Source organism: Corythoichthys intestinalis, chromosome 8, assembly GCF_030265065.1.
Source record: "Corythoichthys intestinalis isolate RoL2023-P3 chromosome 8, ASM3026506v1, whole genome shotgun sequence".
In the NCBI taxonomy this organism is placed as follows: Eukaryota; Metazoa; Chordata; class Actinopteri; order Syngnathiformes; family Syngnathidae; genus Corythoichthys; species Corythoichthys intestinalis.
This window is the reverse complement of record NC_080402.1, coordinates 15,576,061-15,598,767: the sequence shown is the minus strand read 5'-3', so window position 1 is coordinate 15,598,767 and position 22,707 is coordinate 15,576,061. Positions and strand designations below refer to the sequence as shown.

At 39.4% G+C, this 22,707-nt stretch overlaps 1 protein-coding gene across 2 annotated transcripts in view; it reads left to right on the top strand.

Moving 5' to 3' along the window:
• Window positions 1-3,068: 3,068 nt before the first annotated feature.
• The window catches only part of LOC130919955 (phospholipid phosphatase 3-like), a 90,357-nt gene continuing 70,718 nt past the window's right edge, over window positions 3,069-22,707 (top strand). For both annotated transcript variants that reach the window (XM_057842633.1, XM_057842630.1), the window contains exons 1-2: window positions 3,069-3,199; window positions 13,762-13,842. In XM_057842633.1, coding sequence (XP_057698616.1) covers window positions 13,804-13,842 — 39 coding nt within the window. In that variant the 5' untranslated portion in view covers window positions 3,069-3,199; window positions 13,762-13,803. The remainder of the gene's footprint in view (window positions 3,200-13,761; window positions 13,843-22,707) is intronic.

The window sequence follows — 22,707 nt, the reverse complement described above, 5'->3', positions numbered from 1 at the left end:
ATCGCAATTAATCGCAATTCAAACCATCTATAAAATATGCCATATTTTTCTGTAAATTATATATATATTCTGTAAAATGTTGGAATGGAAAGATAAGACACAAGATGGATATATACAGTGGGGAGAACAAGTATTTGATACACTGCCAATGGGTTGGCAGTGTATCAAATACTTGTTCTCCCCACTGTACATTCAACATACGGTACATAAGGACTGTAGTGGGCATGTCACTCTACTGTCATTTAAATCTGTCTATGCTGTCCTCACTCCGAAGCGTCTACTTTTTCCAAAGCTAGGCAGCTAGTGAACGACGCCTTAATAATTAGACTTCTTCCTTTTTCATCTGATTTATTAATAAAATAGCCTCAAACCATTGTCCTCTTTAGACCGTCATAAAACTACATAAAAAAAAAGTACACAAGCATTGCATTAGCAACAACGTTAGCTTAGCACGCTATAAAGGTTCACTAAACATAAACAAAGAGCGTCTCATACAAAAAAATAGAACATTTCGCTTACTAACATAATAAGTACATTCTTTACAACAACCATACTTACGGACAAATCTTGTCCAAGGATCATATAAGCACAACATTAAAACGTGGGCGTCAGCCCGAGACGTCGTGCAGCCATATTGAACTGGCAAGAAAAAAATAAACCATGTCGCAAAGCGACCACAAGAGTTTGCTGTTACACAGCACAATAAGCCTTGCTGTAAAGCTTACCAAAAAGCAGAATACTGTCAGAGCGGGACATGTGCGTTAATTGCGTCAAATATTTTAACGTGATTAATTTAAAAAATTAATTACCGCGCGTTAACGCGATAACTTTGACAGCCCTAATATAAATATATATATATGTATAACAGAAACGGTAACAGTGGGAGTCGGATACCACTGTAATTCTTTTCAGGTCATTCATTGTCAGACAGAAGCAGTACGGCACAACGTTACGCTAAAAAAATAAGTTAAAAATATAAAAATGGCTTACCTCTTTGTCCTCTGAAAGACCATGCCAACCCAACAAAATGTTTACTGCATATGAAATGTGAATGGATTCACCGAGCTGGTGTCAAAGTCCGCGCAAGTTGATTCGGTCTTCACATTTTATCCTCCCGAGTTTATGGTTTCCGGAAACGTATGAAGAAAACATCCTTCATGTGTCGTAATGTCTAGAGTCCTTTCTACAAGTTCCAAAAAAAGCAATGCGTTATCGGCATGTTCGTTTTTGAAAGATTACCGGCAAAAAGTAGCACAAATTACTAAGCTTGAGAACGATAAACCGATACGACCGGATATCCGGTTTTACAGGTGAGAGATACAGCTGTATCAATAGTAAAGTTACCATTCGACAGTAATTAGCCATTATATATTCAATGAACCGATAGTACAGACAGAATTCGGCTATTGCGAGCACAAGAACCGGCTTCTAATGCCTAGTTCAATGCATTGCTTAATGGGATGATAATTTAGCTTTTACTTCACATGCTGCGCTTGTGTTTTTCACCACACAGCGCACTTAGATTGAGACCGCACGCACAACTTCCCCTGCATTTCGGCAGAACCGCTACTAGTCGCCGTCATTACTCGATCGTCACGGGCGTGTCATAACAACGCGAGAGCTAACAAAACCACAGTAACGCACGCTGCGTAGCGTTTTCTTCACAGCCCAAAACGAAAACGAAACTAGTAGTGGCAACGAAGCAACATGCTACAACAATGGACAGTTTGAGCACCGACGCCAGCGATGTGCAGCGATTGATTTTCAACGCACCCAGGAAAAACAAAAGTCGGACTTTGAAGTGAGGAAGGCAGCCAGATCTGTTCGCATGGGACAGAGCTTGTGTGAAGTGTGGAGCGGTACAGAGATCGTGAGTTTCTAACCCTGAAAAATAACCTACTACAATGGTGGAAAGGGCAGCACGACCCTCTGGAGATTTTTTTTTCCACGAAACGCAGTCTACTTAAACATTAACATGTGGATTAGTTGATCTTCCTCAAGAAAAAATCTGCCCTTCAAAAAACATATAGACAGTGATGAGGAATAAAAAAATGTGGACGCACAGGCATAAGTGAAAGACTCTGCTGTGTATAAGGTTAAAGTAATGATTAATGACCTGTCTGTCTAAAATGCCATGTTTTTATTCCCCCAATTACACCAGTGGTAAAGCATAATTTATTATTTATTTATGATAACATTGCAGCTTTAATTCTTTTCTTCTAGAGCTGCTGCATATAATTAATATTTTTTGTTTGTAAGATGTTTACGTTGAAAGTTTGCACTTAAATTACTTACCTCTTGTGTTCGAAACACCAGGAAATACAGTAATTGAATTACTGCACTTTATTGTTGTCTGTTACTGGGGTTTTATTTTATTATCAATCCCATCCAACAAAATGACGGCCATATAGTAAGCCTCCCCCCCCATAAAAAAAAACACAACATTGGTATGAAATTTTGTTGTTTAATTTTGCTATTAGAAATGTGGTCTTTTTTATATGTTTAAAATACTGTACGAACACAAACAACAAATGTTTACTATCGTATCGTTTTCACTCTGTATCGAACCGTATCGTTCTTAAACTGTATCGAATCGTATCGAATCGGTCGGCCTTAAAAATGTATCGTGTTTGAATCGAATCGTAACCTGTGTATCAAGATACATATCGAATCGGCTTCATGCCAAAAATTCCCAACCCTACAAATTGCATTGTTTCTATGCGAGGGCGGGTCTATAATGTCCCTCTTCGGCTTTACTTCCGCTTTACGATGTGACGTCACGGTCTAAAAATAGCATGCGTGCGGTACGCCATTTAAGCAACCGCCTAGGGGCGCACCAGTGTCCAAAAAGGCGTCAAGAAAAATATTCAAATAATATTTGATGAAAGCAGTATTCAAAAAATTATACAAAACAATAAAACAAAAGAACAACAAAACCGTGCATAATAAGTCTTTAAATATTAATGAAACCATTTTTCTAGTGTGCCTTCTGCCCATTCCACTTTTTCCTGTGATGCGATAACTTCACCACGGACCCTAGTCTCACCACCCAGCAGAGCAGCGAGCTACTTGAAGGTGCTATTTTTAGCCTCCGCAGTTGAGTGACGGTACGGTGACAAGTGAACTTCATGACAAAACAAAAGCCCTCCGGGACCGAGAAGAAAAAGAAAGAAGACAGCAAAGACGTGAAGAAAAACAGGTTTGTTGTGCTGATTTTTTTCAACAGCATAAGCACGTAGACTTAGCGCAACTGCAAGCTAGCACTTATAGGGAATGGGACGTACTACGTCACTGTTTGGCTAGGCCGCCATGCTGGCAATATCCTTCCGGCAGACTCAACGGGGATTGTAACGTGTGGTAGTGCTAACCTAATTCCTTCGGTGTATTAGAAAGAAAATATGGGTGTGCATTGTTGTGTTACCGGGTGCAACAGTGTCTCCTGCGACAAAAAAAAAAAAAAAAAAGGGCGAGGAAAACTGGACTCACTTCTCACCGTTTTCCTGCATGGAGGACCAAATATCAGATCACGAAGGCACGACGGATGGCTGGGTTGCAGCGGTTCGTCGGAAAAGCATTTCCTTTGATCATATTTCTGCTGGAATGAGAGCGTGTTCCCGTCATCTCTACTCTTGTAAATTGAACGATTTATCCATTTTGGTTTCAATACGTTTTTTAATTTTTTTTACCGTTGTGTAAATCTGCCTCGGTAGCAATGCTAACCTCCTCCTCCTCCTCACCTACCTGTTGTGTTACTAGGTAAACCTGCTGACAAGACATCCCGATTGGTCACCATCTCTCTTCTTGGATTATTTGACAAAGAAAATTTGTTCAGTTGAGTGGTTCCATTTGTCTTGTGTCGGAATCAAACAAGCCCCTGCAGCAGACGCCGTCTGGGTCTGCCTTTCTTGCTGATAAACTGCGGGCTTTTAACTTGTGAAAATGCAAGAACTTTAATGCACATATTTATTCTGCCTGGCTATTTAACTAAGGACAGTGAAGTGTTGTTTTTTTTAACCACTTTGACAAAGACACGTTTCATTGTAATGTTGAATTGATAAATTCTATTATTATTTATAATTATTCTTGTTTGCACTAATGTAGACTTTAGATTAGACTGTCAATTCAAATAGTGTTGGAAAAGTTGCAATACCTAAAATAGAAATGCAAGAACTGTAATGTACATATTTATACACCTTTATCTACCTGAGGCCACTGAATGTTTTTTTAACTGCTTTGAAAAATACAGGTTTTGTTGTGATCTTGTATTTATATAGTATATAGCTTTTTATAATATATTATGTATTATAATATTTGCTACCCCCTGTCAGTTTGGGCCATTTTGCACTAAAATGATTTTAAACTGTCAGTTCAAATATTGTGTTGGAGAACTTGCAATACCTAAAATGGAAATACCAGAACTTTAAACCACATATTTATTCTGTCTGGCAATTTACCCAAGGCCAGTAAATGGTTTTTAAACTGCTTTGACAAAGACACATTTATGTTAAACTTGTATATATTACTTATAATTATATAATATTTGCTGACCCCGTCAGAGGGTGGGCCTTGTTTGCACTAATTTAAAGATTTTAAACTGTCAGCTCAAATATTGTATTGGAGAAGTTGCATTACTTGAAATAAATCTATTCCAATTTATCAGTCCCAGTTCTTGTCTACAACACTGTCCACACATTGTCAATGCATATTCCAAATAGAATAACAAAATTAAGTCACCTGACTTTGTAATTATGACTTAATAGTCACAAATTACACCTGTTTATTATGAAGACCTGAAGTAAACAACAAGCAGTTACAGTTTGTCAAGAAGTTGTTCAAGTCATGTTTTGGTATTCATATTTTATTGACTTTTCACAACAACACTTGGGATCGTGTTTGTAAGAGCAGAGCAAACTGAAGTTTCATCGTGCACTCTTCGCCTTTCCAACCTCTCATAACGCTCCGATGTGGTGCGCTTGACCTCTGAATAACCCAAGAAGAGATATGGTGACCAATCGGGATGTGTTGTCAGCATTTCATATGCAGGTTTTCCTAGTAACACAACAGGTAGGTGAGGAGGAGGAGTAGGTTAGCATTGCTACCGAGGCAGATTTACACAACGGTAAAAAAATAAAAAAACGTATTGAAACCAAAACGGATAAATCGTTCAACTTACAAGAGTAGAGATGACGGGAACACGCTCTCATTCCAGCAGAAATATGATCAAAAGAAATGCTTTTCCGACGAACCGCTGCAACCCAGCCATCCGTCGTGCCTTCGTGATCTGATATTTGGTCCTCCATGCAGGAAAACGGTGAGAAGTGAGTCCAGTTTTCCTCGCCCTTTTTTTTTTTGTCGCAGGAGAGACTGTTGCACCCGGTAACACAACAATGCACACCCATATTTTCTTTCTAATACACCGAAGGAATTAGGTTATCACTACCACACGTTACAATCCCCGTTGAGTCTGCCGGAAGGATATTGCCAGCATGGCGGCCTAGCCAAACAGTGACGTAGTACGTCCCATTCCCTATTGACATAGAGGTTATATGACTTAGTGCTAAAGCAAAATTATACTGTATCATTAGCCAGGCTGTTGTTTTAGAAATATTCAGTCAAATTTACTCCCCCTCCAATTTCAGAGAAATTTGGACAAAGTGTATGGGACACTAAAATTGTCTTGCTTATTTTCATGTGATGTGAACCACTTTTACCTTGTGTTAAATTGTGCTTTTCAAATAAATTTGCCTTGCCTAAAAGTGCCAAGGTTAATTAAATAAATACACCATTAAATATGGGATTAATAATTTCAAAATTCTGTGGTATGGGGGACTAAAAGTGCCATGGATTTAAATGCAAACATTTGTTATTAAATGTGTTATTAATTCATTAAAATGGCGATCACATTCATGTGAAAAAATATTCAAACTATTAATTTTTTTTGCTATCCTATACACTCACCGGCCACTTTATTAGGTACACCTGTCCAACTGCTCGTTAACACTTAATTTCTAATCAGCCAATCACATGGTGGCAACTCAGTGCATTTAGGCATGTAGACATGGTTTAAGACAATCTCCTGCATTTCAAACCGAGCATCAGTATGGGGAAGAAAGGTGATTTGAGTGACTTTGAACGTGGCATGGTTGTTGGTGCCAGAAGGGCTGGTCTGAGTATTTCAGAAACTGCTGATCTACTGGGATTTTCACGCACAACCATCTCTAGGGTTTACAGAGAATGGTCTGAAAAAGAAAAAATATCTAGTGAGCGGCAGTTCTGTGGGCGGAAATGCCTTGTTGATGCCAGAGGTCAGAGGAGAATGGCCAGACTGATTTGAGCTGATAGAAAGGCAACAGTGACTCAAATAACCACCCGTTACAACCAAGGTAGGCAGAAGAGCATCTCTGAACGCACAGTACGTCGAACTTTGAGGCAGATGGGCTACAGCAGCAGAAGACCACGCCGGGTGCCACTCCTTTCAACTAAGAATAGGAAACTAGGGCTACAATTTGCACAAGCTCATCGAAATTGGACAATAAAAGATTTGAAAAACGTTGCCTGGTCCAATGAGTCTTGATTTCTGCTGTGACATTCGGATGGTAGGGTCAGAATTTGGCGTCAACAACATGAAACCATGGATCCATCCTGCCTTGTATCAACGGGTGAGGCTGGTGGTGGTGGTGGTGTGGGGAATATTTTCTTGGCACTCTTTGGGCCCCTTGGTACCAATTGAGCATCGTTGGAACGCCACAGCCTACCTAAGAATTGTTGCTGACCATGTCCACCCCTTTATGGCAACAATGTACCCAATTTCTGATGGCTACTTTCAGCAGGATAATGCACCATGTCATAAAGCTGGAATTACCTCAGACTGGTTTCTTGAGTATGACAATGAGTTCACTGTACTCAAATGGCCTCCACAGTCACCAGATCTCAATCCAATAGAGCATCTCTGGGATGTGGTGGAACGGGACATTCGCATCATGAATGTGCAGCCGACAAATCTGCACCAAATGTGTGATGCCATCATGTCAATATGGACCAAACTCTCTGAGGAATGCTTCCAGCACCTTGTTGAATCTATGCCACGAAGAATTGAGGCAGTTCTGAAGGCAAAAGCTAGCATGGCGTACCTAATAAAGTGGCCGGTGAGTGTATTATTTAATTCATTATTATTGGATAGTCCTGTGTCGTTGCCGTGCTTCAAGAATGTATTTTCTTTTAACTACGCCCATCAAGTATAGTGGCCGAATCCAATAGACAGGTACAGTCGGCTGCAATAATTTAGTGTTCTGTGTGTCTTTATATAGGTGTGTGTGGGTGGGTGTTAATCATATTGTAATAACAATTGTAATTTTTTATTTAATGCATTTGTTTTTTAAGTGTTTTCATTGGTGCTTTTGAATAGTTATTACAGCATTTTTCTTTTAATTTCTGCACTTGTTCGTTGTCTTTTTTTATATAATAAATTACAAAGAGATAACGTGCTTTTTCAGTGTGAGTGTTTAAATATATGTGAAAATGGGGGGGGTGGGGCAATAAATATGTTGCCTAGGGCACCAAATTGGTCAGGAACGGCCCTGGGTTGCAGTAGCAGTAATGGATGAAGTACAGTGATCTCTCGTTTTTCGCAGTTAATGACGACCAGAACCCGCCGCGATAGGTGAAAAATCGCGAAGTAGCGCCCCCCCAACCCAGAAAATTGTGTATGTGTTCAATGTATTTATTCAGATTTAGCATTGGAAAAAGATACATATAAGAAATGTTTTTTCACCGAATTTGTTCAAATCAACTCCACCGACTAATTAATTCCCCGCTAATTCGAAGATTAAGCTTAATGTCAAAAATTCTGAACAACTGCTTTTGTCCACCAGCTTCGCTAACATCGACCGAAACGGAATCATTACCTGGTGTTGCTTTAAGGAAAAAATCAATTCATTCATGCATGAATGTCTTAAAATCATTCACTGCCATAGATAGCGATGGAAATCAAAATATCAAATCCACTTGAACTTAGATGACCGACATTGAATTATCATGCCTCAGTGCCATTGATGGCGGTTGAGGTCCAATCCACTTGGACTGCCAGCACCAAATGGACTGGTGGCCAATTAGTTTGATATGAAATAACATAGCCCGTCACGATAAGCGCATCGAAATCACGAAACTCAGAGTCACGATCCCTTCTTAAAAGGGTGAGATGATAGTATCCAGACACATGTTTAAGTCGAGTTAAAAGCAAATATTCGCAGTTTCTGGTAACTTGCAACGAGACGGGCTGAGAATCTTACACTGAATGTCATCAAAAAAAAAAAAAAACATCCTACTTTAGAACGCAGGGAGAAAACATCTGGCAGGAAGAGAGTGAGATAAGAGACAGAGAAAAGGATGCATTATCTTGCCCCTCAAATTTGAGCTAATTCCGGTAAAAATCTCATCCAAATTTTATGTGTACAACCAGTAAATTTCCCTATTATTTAGAACTTTTTTTTTTTTACTGGTAAGCGATTAATGTCCACTCTGCCTTGAGCCAATTTGCCGCAGACGTCATGGGAGGTAATGGATGAGGGCATTTTCAGTCATTTGGAATTTGGAAGGGCTTTTTTTCTGTGTTGTAACATTTGCTAGTAAGAACCACCTGCAGTGGTATGAAAAAGTATCTGAACCTTTTGGAATTTCTCACATTTCTGCATAAAATCACCATCAAATGTGATCTGGTCTTTGTCAAAATCACACAGATGAAAATACAGTGTCTTCTTTGACTAAAACCACCCAAACATTTATAAGTTTTCATATTTTAATGAGGATAGCATGCAAACAATGACAGAAGAGGGAAAAATAAGTAAGTGAACCCTTTGAGTCTTAAAGAGCAATTGAAACCAATTTTTACCAAACATTTTAAGACAGGTGTATGCCCAATCAGTGATGAGTGGTTTAAAGCTGCCCTGCTCACTATAAAACACACAGAGAAATGTCGTGATGAGAAGCATAGTCTGATGTGCATCATGGCTTGGTCAAAAGAGCTTTCTGAAGACCTGCTATCAAAGATTGTTGATTTGGAACAGCTCACCGACATCAACACCTCATCCCAAACGTGACGCATGGTGGAGGGAGCATCATGATTTGGGGCTGTTTAGCTGCCTCAAGGCCTTGAGAACTTGCAATCATTAATGGAAGAATGAATTCAAAAGTTCATCAGGATGTTTTGCAGGGAAACCTCAGGCTGTCTGTCAGACAGTTGACAGCTGTTTTGTAGAGAAGAATGGGCCAAGATTAGTCCTGATCGATGTGCCAGACTGATCTGCAGCTACAGCAAGCGTCTGGTTGAAGTTATTGCTGCCAAAGGAGGGGCCACAAAATATTAAATGTGATGGTTCACTTACTTATTTTCCCCCTTCTGTCATTGTTTGAATACTATCCTCATTGAAATATGAAAACCTATAAATGTTTGGGTGGTTTTAGTTAAAGCAGGCACTGTATTTTCATCTGTGATTTGGACAAAGATCAGATCACATTTGATGGTGATTTTATGCAAAAATGTGATAAATTCCAACAGGTTCAGACCCTTTTTCATACCACTGTATTTGATTTCAAATGATGTTTAAAGGGCCTCATAACCAAAGTGAGGAATTATTATTTCACATTGTTTAACATATAACCAAGGAGCCTAATAATCAAGAAGTCAAAAATGTATCAAAGCCGCTAATATATACGGAATAAACATTCTCCTCTTCTCCATACGTTTGTAAAGACACACACACTAAAAATTACAGTAACATATTGTCACACTTAGTGCCAAAAAATGTTTAAAATTTGGTGTGAAAATTTGAGTTGCTTGTTTTCTGCCTATTTACAATGATATCTAGCCACTTACATTTTTTTTTTTTTTTTCAAAATAACCAAGAGTTACACTAAAATGTTTAATTCGGGAACTAAATATTTCATTCATATCTTAAAGCAACACTATTCAACTCAGTTCTGGTCGATTTTAGCGACGCCGGTGGACAAAAGCGGTAGTGTTTTGCCTGTTTTTGTGTGGTAGGGTTGCTGCCACCCTACTCAAAGTTAATCAGTACCGGTGAAAGCAATACACACCCCCTCAACATATAAAAGAGGTGTCATTTAACTGTCAGTCGACATATCATCACAAATTTTATGAAAATCTTTTCTAACGGTTTGAATGTTACCTAATGTTGCTACAAATCTAATTCTTGATTATATAAAGCATATCTACATATAAATCCTGAATCTTAATCGGATGAAACTAATCATTTAGCCAATATGCAAATTCAATTGACCGAGAGTAACAAAATAAAAGCCCGAGGAGCTCGGATTGTGTTACTGTAGTGGAATAAATGAGGAAACCTGCTCAAGAGCGGCAATTTATGACAGAGTATTAAATAAAGAAAAAAAGATAGGACTACGAGATTAATGTCGTAATATTAGTACTAGAATAGAGTTTCATTATTACCTACAGCTAATGTAGCTGAAATTAGCTGCTACGTATTTTATACGGCACTTCACCGCCTCCCTCGTAGCACTTTGTTTTAGAATCAGTTTGACAAATAAGGAAATCTTCTGGCTCATCTACATACAATTATAATCAATGGAAGCATTTAGGTAGGATTTATACTTTTACTTTGCCTTAACTCCAAGCTTAAGAATGATAACTTTATGCAAGACTTGGTAACTTTTCAATTTTGGTTGATGTTAGCGATGCCGGTGGACAAAAGCTGTAGTGTTTGCCTTAAGAAAGACTGCGTTTCCCATTAGGACCAAAGGGGATGTAGCGCCCTGGGAAAATTTTAATATTCCATCATTTATCCATAAACGCATGCCTTTTGTATTCATATCATGCCACTTCGTGTAATTACACACAAGAAAATGAGAGAAATTTGGCTCGATTGTCAAGCAAAAATGACCGGCGCCCGAGATCTGGCAGATTGTGTGCGTGACGTCACGACAAGTGAAGAGAGTGCCACCGGCCACTAGGGGGGCAGCGCCTGTCTGCATCAATATAATTCCTTCTAGTGAGGGGAGAATTAGGAGTGCTTTGAGCTGTTTATGCTGATGCATTGTGTTCGTCCTGCACATATTCCAGGTTCCCTCATGAAGAAACACCCCTCGTTGTCAATAAAAGAGAATTCAGAATTGACAGTGAGGGGTGTTTCTTCAACAAGAAAAAGGCTCAGTGCTTTAATACAGAATGGCGGCGATGATGGCAGACAATTTTGTTTCTAGTTTCAGCAACGAATCCGACGTAGAAGTACGTAACGAATGTTCATCTAATGGTGACGAGGAGAGTTACGAAGCTTTAATCGGTGTTTTAGGTTAGCAATTTGAGCCCAAACCAACGCCAATGCAGCGTAATGAAACGGTCATTCAGGGGAGCAATGACACTGATGAAACATCGGCAGCAGATCGTGTGGGAAACACCAATGATTTGTTTTGCATTTCTTTTTGTGAAGCTGATACACCGTGACTGCAAAATAAAGGAATGCATAGAATAATTGTCATTTATTGCGCTATCATAGCTTTTGGCTCTGCCAACAGACACAAATATGAATGGGATCAGAGGATTTGTTCTATATATTTTACGAACGATAATGTATACATGTGTCCAGTCCTGTATCCAATGCGTGACATTTTTTTAATTATAAAAGAGTACTCACTCTGGCCATTTCGAGCTTGGCTGCTCCCCTCCTTTCCTTAGCCTTCTTTTGCTTGTCATCATCCTTTTTCTTGATATCTCGGGACATTTAGGTCGCTGCGCGTGCATGGTCGGCACCGCATCTCCTTTGAGCAGCAATATTTTAGCAAAATCCGATTTCACTTGTCCACAGTTCGAGAAGCTTTCAGGTGGAAAATGCGCACCCCAGAAAAGCGTGCCGGAGGCTGTGTCTAGAAAATTAGCCCTCTTTGCACGGACGAACTTTACCCATCTTCTGCGTAGTCCAGCTTTTTTTTTCACGTTCGGGAACTCATGGATACTATATTCTGATAAATAACTATTTGTACACCACATAGCACAGCAGTTTTGAACCATTTCTGAGATGTTTTCGTCAAACAAACCCCAACGCTACTCTCTCGTCGTTAAAAAACAATGGCACCTGGCTCCGCCTTGACTGTCAATCACTTGTCGTGACGTTGGCGCCCCATTCGGCTGTTTCCGGAACACTTTCGGGAATGTTCATCATTTTCGATCTATTTTCGATAATTGCTCATTAATGTGATTGATTTTTTTGTTAACTTTATCAATATTTGTTATCTTGGCACATAACGGTTCTATTGATGTCTCACACCCCCTTTGCCAAAACATCCCCTTTAAGAACTACAAGTCTTTCTATCCATGGATCGCTTTAAGAGAATGTTAATAATGTTAATGCCATCTTGTGGATTTATTGTTATAATAAACAAATACAGTACATATGTACCGTATGCTGAATGTATATATCTGTCTTGTGTCTTATCTTTCCATTCCAACAATAATTTACAGAAAAATATGGCATATTTTAAAGATGGTTTGAATTGCGATTAATTACGAATATTTAATTTTTAAGCTGTAATTAACTTGATTAAAATTTTTAATCGTTTGACAGCCCTAGAAAAAACGCATCCATCTGCCATCATTACGACGGCTTCTGCATTCAGCAAATGTAATATAATTTGTAATTTCACCTCATTTTGGTCACTCAAGTGACCAGCATATCAATCTATACCTCACGTCAACACAGGCTGACAGGTTTTTATAATTTTGTCCACGAATGATCAACGAAGTGATAAGAACAATCATACAATCTCATCTACGTCTCATCTACGTCGTGCTGAATCCATTTTTGGAGATTCCTTGGGTTCCTCTGGCTTGATTTTGCAGTCAACACACTGCTAACGTCAACCACAACTCATGAGAAATTTTCTAAGATGGCGCCACCCATATTTCGGTCAGGAAACTTGTCTATAATGAATGGGGAAGGGAAGGAGTGCCGTACGCTGTAGAGCAGTCAGCACATTTGTAGGTTTTTTTTTGTGTGTGTGGCAGGGTCTCAGCCAGCCTCCTCAAAGTTCATAAGTGCTGGTGAAAGCAATACAGACCCACTCAAGAGATAAAAGAGGTGTCATTCAACTAGTTTTCAGTTGACATATCATCACAAATGTTATGAAAATATATTATGAAGGTTGAAAAGTTATCTAGGGTTGCTTTAAGTAGTTTTACGTGTGTAAACTAATGGCGTATTGGAATCTAATTCCTAAATAAGGAAATCCTTAGTCTTTCAATTTTAATTCCAATCTTGCAATTCTATTCTATTCTATTCTATTCTATTCTATTCTATTCTATTCTATTCTATTCTATTCTATTCTATTCTATTCTATTCTATTCTATTCTATTCTATTCTAAAATGTGTTAGAAGAGTAGGAAGGTTGTTGATGTGTTTTCCTTAGTTTGAGTGTTGTTAGTGTTTAGTCAAAGTTACTGTGTAGTCATTGTAAAAGCAGCTCTGGCTCACTTGTTGCCGTCATTGGCAGCTAATGAGTTATTAGAAACTAAACAAAATATGCCAACTTGTAAAATGAGTGGGTGAGGATCTTCAAGTAAATAGAGGGACAAAAAACTTGAGTCAAAAACATTCATACAACCTATAACAGGTTGCTCAGTTTTCATTTGGTAGATGCGTGTTTTGTGCTTGAGTTTCATCATCTAGCGAAAAAAGAAATTTCTGGTGTAATTTTGGCACTACTACCACAAACAGTTTCATCTCATTACAGAGAAGCAGAATCAAGCCAACATGACGTAAGGAATTCCCCGTCATGTGGTTGAGAGGTTGTAACAACTGTGTGAAAGAGAAGGTGAGAAACATTTGCTTTCCTGACGTATTTGCTCTTGTAATCGTTTTCACTATGTATTGAGTTATCAGAACCGTCACATCTCTGCATCCATGGTTTCACAAATAAACAGTTAATCCCGATTCTTTGTACACACATTCATTCGTCCCCCTTGTCAGTTTGCTAATCCAAACAGTATCGCTTATCTGTCCTATCGCCAAGTGCACTTCAAGATAACCTCAAACTCAAACACGTGTTCTTTTATGAACACAAACTGGTTCACACAGAATTCCACTGACATACCATTGCAAGACTGCTAGATCAGAGAGGCCGTCTTTCTTCAGTCATTATGCTTCATGCTATGAGCAATAGAGGCAGTCACTCTGCTGTCCTGGTGACCAAAATAGTCTGTTGAAATCTGCAGAGTTAGCAAATGAGAAATAATAAAAGGAAGTCACGTATGTGGTTCAAACAGGCGGGAAGTTTTCTGTCGGAAAGTTTATAGAAATAGCCATGACCAAAAAAAAAAAACTCACTGCGTGTCTTCCTTTCAAACAAAAAAATATCTACGGTAGTTTTTAAATTTGGCACATGCTTTGTGTGGACAAAGTGTGAGACTTTTGTTGTTATGTCATGCTATTAAAACTAATGAGTTACAAGTGACTGCGTCATAATTATGATGCTGATTTTTGATAGTAAAGTGTCTTTTTTTCATCAGAAAAAATAATCTAATGCAAAATAAGCATTTGTAAATGAGTATTAGACATGAATGAGTAGGTCATGTTTGACATTGATACATTCGATATACAGTGTTATGAAAAAGTATCTGAACCTTTTGGAATTTCCCACATTTCTGCATAAAATCACCATCAAATGTGATCTGATCTTTGTCAAAGTCACACAGATGAAAAAACTGTCTGCTTTAACTAAAACCACCCAAACATTTATTTGTTTTCATAATTTAATGAGGATAGCATGCAAACAATGACAGAAGGGGGAAAAACAATTAAGTGAACCCTGGTGAGCAATTGAAACTTTTTTAACCACTTTTTTTTTTGTCTTGATGAGAAGCATTGTCTGATGTGCATCATAGCTCAGTCAAAAGAGCTGTCTGATCAGGATTGTTGATTTGTATAAAGCTGGGAAAGCATACAAAACCATCTCTAAAAGTTTGGATGTTCATCAATCGACAAACAGAGAAGTTGTCTACAAATTGAGAGAGTTTGGCACTGTTGCTTCTCTCCCAAGGAGTGGCCATCTGCCGAAGATGATGCCAAGAGTTCAGCGCATAATACTCAGAGAGGTAAAAAAGAACCCTAGAGTGTCTGCTACAGACTTACAGAAATCACTGGCACAGTCCAATATCTCTGCACACATCAACTATATGTAAAACCAAGGCCAAGAATGGTGTTCATGGGAGGAAGCCGATGCTGTCTTAAAAAAAATCTATTACGCGTTTAATGTTCGCAAAAAGGCACTTGAGCACTCCTTAGAAGTTTTGGCAAAATATTTTGTGCACTGATAAAACCAAAGTCGAATTGTTTGGGAGTAAAGCACAACGTCATGTGTGGAGGAAAAATGAAAAAGCTCAACAACATCAACACCTCATTCCCACCTTGAAGCATGTTGGAGTGAGCATCATGATTTGGGGCTTTTTTGCTGCCTCAGGGCCTGGAAAACTTGCAGTCATTAATAGAAGAATGAATTCAGGATATTTAGTAGGAAAACCTTAGGCCGTCTGTCAGACAGTTGAAGCTGAAAAGAGGATGGATGCGACCTGCGAGCAAGAATTGTTTGTTTGTATAAAGCTGGGAAAGGATACAAAACCATCTCTAATAGTCTGGATGTTCATCAATCGACAGTCAGAGAAGTTGTCTACAAATGGAGAGAGTGTGGCACTGTTGCTTCTCTCCCAGGGAGTTGCCGTCCACCAAAGACGATGCCAATAGTTCAGCGCAGAATACTCAGAGAGGTAAAAAAGAACCCTAGAGTGTCTGTATAAATGTACAACTTTGTATAAATAGTAGTTATTTTTAGTTTTGACATTAAGCAATTGTGTGTGACAAAAAGATCGAGGATTGCATTTTAAAACATCAATATTCAGTTGACAATGTGCATCCTTTGTTGTAATGTACATGTTGCCATGTGTTAACAGTCAAAGAAATTACTTACTGAATTATTAATTCAAATTACTAATGAAACGAACCCAAAACTAACAAACCGAAACTCTAACATTGCAGTAACAAAGGAAAGGTTAGCTGGCCTAGGTTTTTACTCCCATGTCTCTGCTGAAATGGCATTGTCTCCCCAGATGATGAAATCAAAATGACATGCTGACTCTAGTCTGTGGTTAGCTAACTTGAATATATTAAAGAAACGACAGCTGAGAAGGAGCATGATGGTGACATGTAGAGATTGTTTGTGTGGGGGAGTGACCGAGAGAAGAGGAAGTCAGCGTGTCTCTCTCACAAAAGTATGACAGCCGATCAACAAAACTCATGTTATCCCATGAGCAGAAAATCCAAACACTTTGTTCCTTAATAAATTAACCACGCTAAAACAACCAAAGATTTCTCAAGACTGGCTGTGAACTGAAATAATGTACTTTGTGTATCCCTCAATTTATGTAAAAAAAAAAAAAAAACAAGTTTTGTTTTTAAATAGATAACAATCTTCAATACTAGGCCTGCAAGCAGGACTGAACGGGCCCTCGCAATCTAGCGCAACTCGGACGTCACGCAACTCGGACTGTGTGCAGGTCAGGGTGGTGGCAGATCCTCCTCTTTAATCATCTCATTAGAACCTAACATGCTCGAAAGTCGCCTATTTACATTCCCACACCCAAGAGATAAAAACCCCTATTGGAGAGAGTACTACAAAAAAGGAGCCACTACTGAGCTGTGCAGCCAAGCCCTTATTCAAAACCAAAATTAATCTTCTAACTCGGCCAATTCGACCAAGTGTGCCAACTATTGTGGCTCTATAAGCTCCCTGAGTCTCTGAAAAAAAATATTTCCTTTAAATGGCGAACAAAGGGTCGTCACGGCAACAGACAGAGACACGTGGACATGGGCCGTAAAAAAGTATTTTAATAGGTCTTGAAACTACAATGACCAACATGAAAAGAACTGGACATGTTTTGGAAAAACGAGTGACTTTCTATCGCCACTAGTTGGCGCTGTAGGGTTGATGCAAATGACCCCTACAAGGCCCTTCAGGGTATGACTCTCAACAAGCACGGGAAGTTTGGCGCAGATATCTTGTATATCTGCCGAGTTATGACTGTTCAAAGTTTTTGGAGAGAAAAATTGTTGACAGTCATTTTCACTTTCCTGTTTGGACCCCTCCGCTTCAACGAAACTTCAATATTTTTCATCAGGCACCTGAAGACAGGTCTTAAGGTTTCCCTTATGCAGGTTTGAGGTAGATTGATTTTTTTCCCTTTAGAGGAGGAGTGTGTCCCGTAAAAAAGGGCATTTCCTGTTCCCACTAGGAGGCGCCAGGCACAAATGGTAAATTTTCAATCCAGTCCTGCTCAGGCTGGTATACCTCACACACATGCCAGATTTAAAATAGATTGAACGTTGTATGAGGGAGTTATCAGTCATTTTCCGAATTCGGTTTTTGGCGAAAAAATGGAAGAGTTTGGCGCCCCGCCCAGGTCAGGCCCATGAATGAAAACACACCATTTTTATAACTTAAGATTTCATATGCCTCATGAACAGTCTCACTAATTTTGAGAATGATCAAACTAATTCCCTAGGTGCCAAGGTGTAAAATGTGCACACTGTAAATCGATAAAAAGTTCACATTCAATCCAAAATACCCGATTTCCTGTAGGATTTGGAATGTGTGTGCAAGAGACTTTTTGGAGCAGTTTTGCACAAAGTTTTGACTCTCCAAATTTCATCACTCTATGTTAGAAAAACCTAAATGGAGAGGCCTTTTTGAAAATTTCAAGGGGGCGCCAGTGAGCCATTTTTTTACATGTTTTCGTAACGTTGCAAGATTATTGAACGTTATGCAAAGCCGCATGTATGTCGAAATTTTTGTGAGTTTTCGTGCATGTTCAAGCCTCCAAATGTAAACTCCTACTGTGAACCGATAAAAATTTCACATTTGATCCAAAATACCCGATTTCCTGTTGGATTTGGAATACGGGTGCAAGAGACTTTTTGGAGCAGTTTTGCATAAGGTATCTACTCCCCAAATTTCCTCGCTCTATGTTGAAAAAACCCAATAGGAAAGGCCTTTTTTAAAACTTCTTTCTGTCGCCACTAGTTGGCACTGTAGAGTTGATGCAAATGACCCCTACAAGAACCTTCAGGGTATGACTCTCAACAAACACGGAAAGTTTGGCGCAGATATGTTGCATATCTGCCGAGTTATGACTGTTCAAAGTTTTTGGCGAGACAAATTGTTGACGGTCATTTTCACTTCCAGTTTGGACCTCTCCGCTTCAACGAAACCTCAATATTTTTCATCAGGCACCTGAACACATGTCTTGAGGCTCCCCTGAAACAGGTTTGAAGTCAATAGATTTTTTTCCCTTGGAGGAGGAGCCTGTCTCGTAAAGAAGGCCATTTCCTGTTCCCACTAGGGGGCGCCAGGCCTAATGAGTAATATTTCAATGCAGTCGTGTTCAGGCTGGGATATCTCATATACATGCTAGAAATGAAAAAGATTGAACGTTGTATCACGGAGTTTTTAATCATTTTCTGAATTTGGTATTTTGCCCAAAAATGGCCGACTTTGGGACCACGCCCAGGTCAGACCCTTGGATGAAAACTCACCATTTTGAAAACTTAAGATCTCATATGTCTCCTGAATAGTCTGACCAATTTTGAAGACGATCCAACTATTTTCTTCAGCGACAAGGTCTCAAATGTAAATCGATAAAATTTCGCATTTGATCCAAAATTTCCGACTTCCTGTTGGATTTGGAATATAGGTGCAAGAGACTTTTTGGAGCAGTTTTACACAATGTATCGACTCACCAAATTTCATCATTCTACGTTGAAAAAACCTAATAGGACAGGCCTTTTTGAAAATTTCAAGGGGGCGCCACTGAGCCTTTTTGTTAATTTTTTTCAAAGATTATCAAAATTTACGCAAAGTTGAACATATGTGCACATTTTGGTGAGTTTTCGTGCATGTTCAAGCCTCCAAATGTGAACTCCAACTGTGAACCGAAAAAATTTCAGATTCGATCCAAAATAACCGATTTCCTGTTGGATTTGGAATATGGGTGCAAGAGGCTTTTTTGAGCAGTTAGGCATAAGGTATCTACTCCCCAAATTTCATTGCTCTACGTTGAAAACCTGAGAGGAGAGGCCTTTTTGAAAATTTTAAGGGTCAAGGGGGCGCCACTGAGCCATTTTTTGACATTTTTTCAAAACGACGCAAGATTATCGAAATTTACGCGAATCTGCACGTATGTGCAAATTTTGGTGACTTTTCGTGCATGTTCAGGCCTCCAAATTGGCCATTTTCATTTGCCATGAAGAAAGAAGAATAATAATAATAATAATAACTAGGCCTGCAAGCAGGACTGAACGGGCCCTCGCAATCTAGCGCAACTCGGACGTCACGCAACTCGGACTGTGTGCAGGTCAGGGTGGTGGCAGATCCTCCTCTTTAATCATCTCATTAGAACCTAACATGCTCGAAAGTCGCCTATTTACATTCCCACACCCAAGAGATAAAAACCCCTATTGGAGAGAGTACTACAAAAAAGGAGCCACTACTGAGCTGTGCAGCCAAGCCCTTATTCAAAACCAAAATTAATCTTCTAACTCGGCCAATTCGACCAAGTGTGCCAACTATTGTGGCTCTATAAGCTCCCTGAGTCTCTGAAAAAAAATATTTCCTTTAAATGGCGAACAAAGGGTCGTCACGGCAACAGACAGAGACACGTGGACATGGGCCGTAAAAAAGTATTTTAATAGGTCTTGAAACTACAATGACCAACATGAAAAGAACTGGACATGTTTTGGAAAAACGAGTGACTTTCTATCGCCACTAGTTGGCGCTGTAGGGTTGATGCAAATGACCCCTACAAGGCCCTTCAGGGTATGACTCTCAACAAGCACGGGAAGTTTGGCGCAGATATCTTGTATATCTGCCGAGTTATGACTGTTCAAAGTTTTTGGAGAGAAAAATTGTTGACAGTCATTTTCACTTTCCTGTTTGGACCCCTCCGCTTCAACGAAACTTCAATATTTTTCATCAGGCACCTGAAGACAGGTCTTAAGGTTTCCCTTATGCAGGTTTGAGGTAGATTGATTTTTTTCCCTTTAGAGGAGGAGTGTGTCCCGTAAAAAAGGGCATTTCCTGTTCCCACTAGGAGGCGCCAGGCACAAATGGTAAATTTTCAATCCAGTCCTGCTCAGGCTGGTATACCTCACACACATGCCAGATTTAAAATAGATTGAACGTTGTATGAGGGAGTTATCAGTCATTTTCCGAATTCGGTTTTTGGCGAAAAAATGGAAGAGTTTGGCGCCCCGCCCAGGTCAAGCCCATGAATGAAAACACACCATTTTTATAACTTAAGATTTCATATGCCTCATGAACAGTCTCACTAATTTTGAGAATGATCAAACTAATTCCCTAGGTGCCAAGGTGTAAAATGTGCACACTGTAAATCGATAAAAAGTTCACATTCAATCCAAAATACCCGATTTCCTGTAGGATTTGGAATGTGTGTGCAAGAGACTTTTTGGAGCAGTTTTGCACAAAGTTTTGACTCTCCAAATTTCATCACTCTATGTTAGAAAAACCTAAATGGAGAGGCCTTTTTGAAAATTTCAAGGGGGCGCCAGTGAGCCATTTTTTTACATGTTTTCGTAACGTTGCAAGATTATTGAACGTTATGCAAAGCCGCATGTATGTCGAAATTTTTGTGAGTTTTCGTGCATGTTCAAGCCTCCAAATGTAAACTCCTACTGTGAACCGATAAAAATTTCACATTTGATCCAAAATACCCGATTTCCTGTTGGATTTGGAATACGGGTGCAAGAGACTTTTTGGAGCAGTTTTGCATAAGGTATCTACTCCCCAAATTTCCTCGCTCTATGTTGAAAAAACCCAATAGGAAAGGCCTTTTTTAAAACTTCTTTCTGTCGCCACTAGTTGGCACTGTAGAGTTGATGCAAATGACCCCTACAAGAACCTTCAGGGTATGACTCTCAACAAACACGGAAAGTTTGGCGCAGATATGTTGCATATCTGCCGAGTTATGACTGTTCAAAGTTTTTGGCGAGACAAATTGTTGACGGTCATTTTCACTTCCAGTTTGGACCTCTCCGCTTCAACGAAACCTCAATATTTTTCATCAGGCACCTGAACACATGTCTTGAGGCTCCCCTGAAACAGGTTTGAAGTCAATAGATTTTTTTCCCTTGGAGGAGGAGCCTGTCTCGTAAAGAAGGCCATTTCCTGTTCCCACTAGGGGGCGCCAGGCCTAATGAGTAATATTTCAATGCAGTCGTGTTCAGGCTGGGATATCTCATATACTTGCTAGAAATGAAAAAGATTGAACGTTGTATCACGGAGTTTTTAATCATTTTCTGAATTTGGTATTTTGCCCAAAAATGGCCGACTTTGGGACCACGCCCAGGTCAGACCCTTGGATGAAAACTCACCATTTTGAAAACTTAAGATCTCATATGTCTCCTGAATAGTCTGACCAATTTTGAAGACGATCCAACTATTTTCTTCAGCGACAAGGTCTCAAATGTAAATCGATAAAATTTCGCATTTGATCCAAAATTTCCGACTTCCTGTTGGATTTGGAATATAGGTGCAAGAGACTTTTTGGAGCAGTTTTACACAATGTATCGACTCACCAAATTTCATCATTCTACGTTGAAAAAACCTAATAGGACAGGCCTTTTTGAAAATTTCAAGGGGGCGCCACTGAGCCTTTTTGTTAATTTTTTTCAAAGATTATCAAAATTTACGCAAAGTTGAACATATGTGCACATTTTGGTGAGTTTTCGTGCATGTTCAAGCCTCCAAATGTGAACTCCAACTGTGAACCGAAAAAATTTCAGATTCGATCCAAAATAACCGATTTCCTGTTGGATTTGGAATATGGGTGCAAGAGGCTTTTTTGAGCAGTTAGGCATAAGGTATCTACTCCCCAAATTTCATTGCTCTACGTTGAAAACCTGAGAGGAGAGGCCTTTTTGAAAATTTTAAGGGTCAAGGGGGCGCCACTGAGCCATTTTTTGACATTTTTTCAAAACGACGCAAGATTATCGAAATTTACGCGAATCTGCACGTATGTGCAAATTTTGGTGACTTTTCGTGCATGTTCAGGCCTCCAAATTGGCCATTTTCATTTGCCATGAAGAAAGAATAATAATAATAATAATAATAATAATAATAATAATAATCCTTTGCATTACAATAGGGCCTTCGCACGCCTAGTGCTCGGGCCCTAATAATAATAATAATAATAATAACTAGGCCTGCAAGCAGGACTGAACGGGCCCTCGCAATCTAGCGCAACTCGGACGTCACGCAACTCGGACTGTGTGCAGGTCAGGGTGGTGGCAGATCCTCCTCTCTAATCATCTCATTAGAACCTAACATGCTCGAAAGTCGCCTATTTACATTCCCACACCCAAGAGATAAAAACCCCTATTGGAGAGAGTACTACAAAAAAGGAGCCACTACTGAGCTGTGCAGCCAAGCCCTTATTCAAAACCAAAATTAATCTTCTAACTGGGCCAATTCGACCAAGTGTGCCAACTATTGTGGCTCTATAAGCTCCCTGAGTCTCTGAAAAAAAATATTTCCTTTAAATGGCGAACAAAGGGTCGTCACGGCAACAGACAGAGACACGTGGACATGGGCCGTAAAAAAAGTATTTTAATAGGT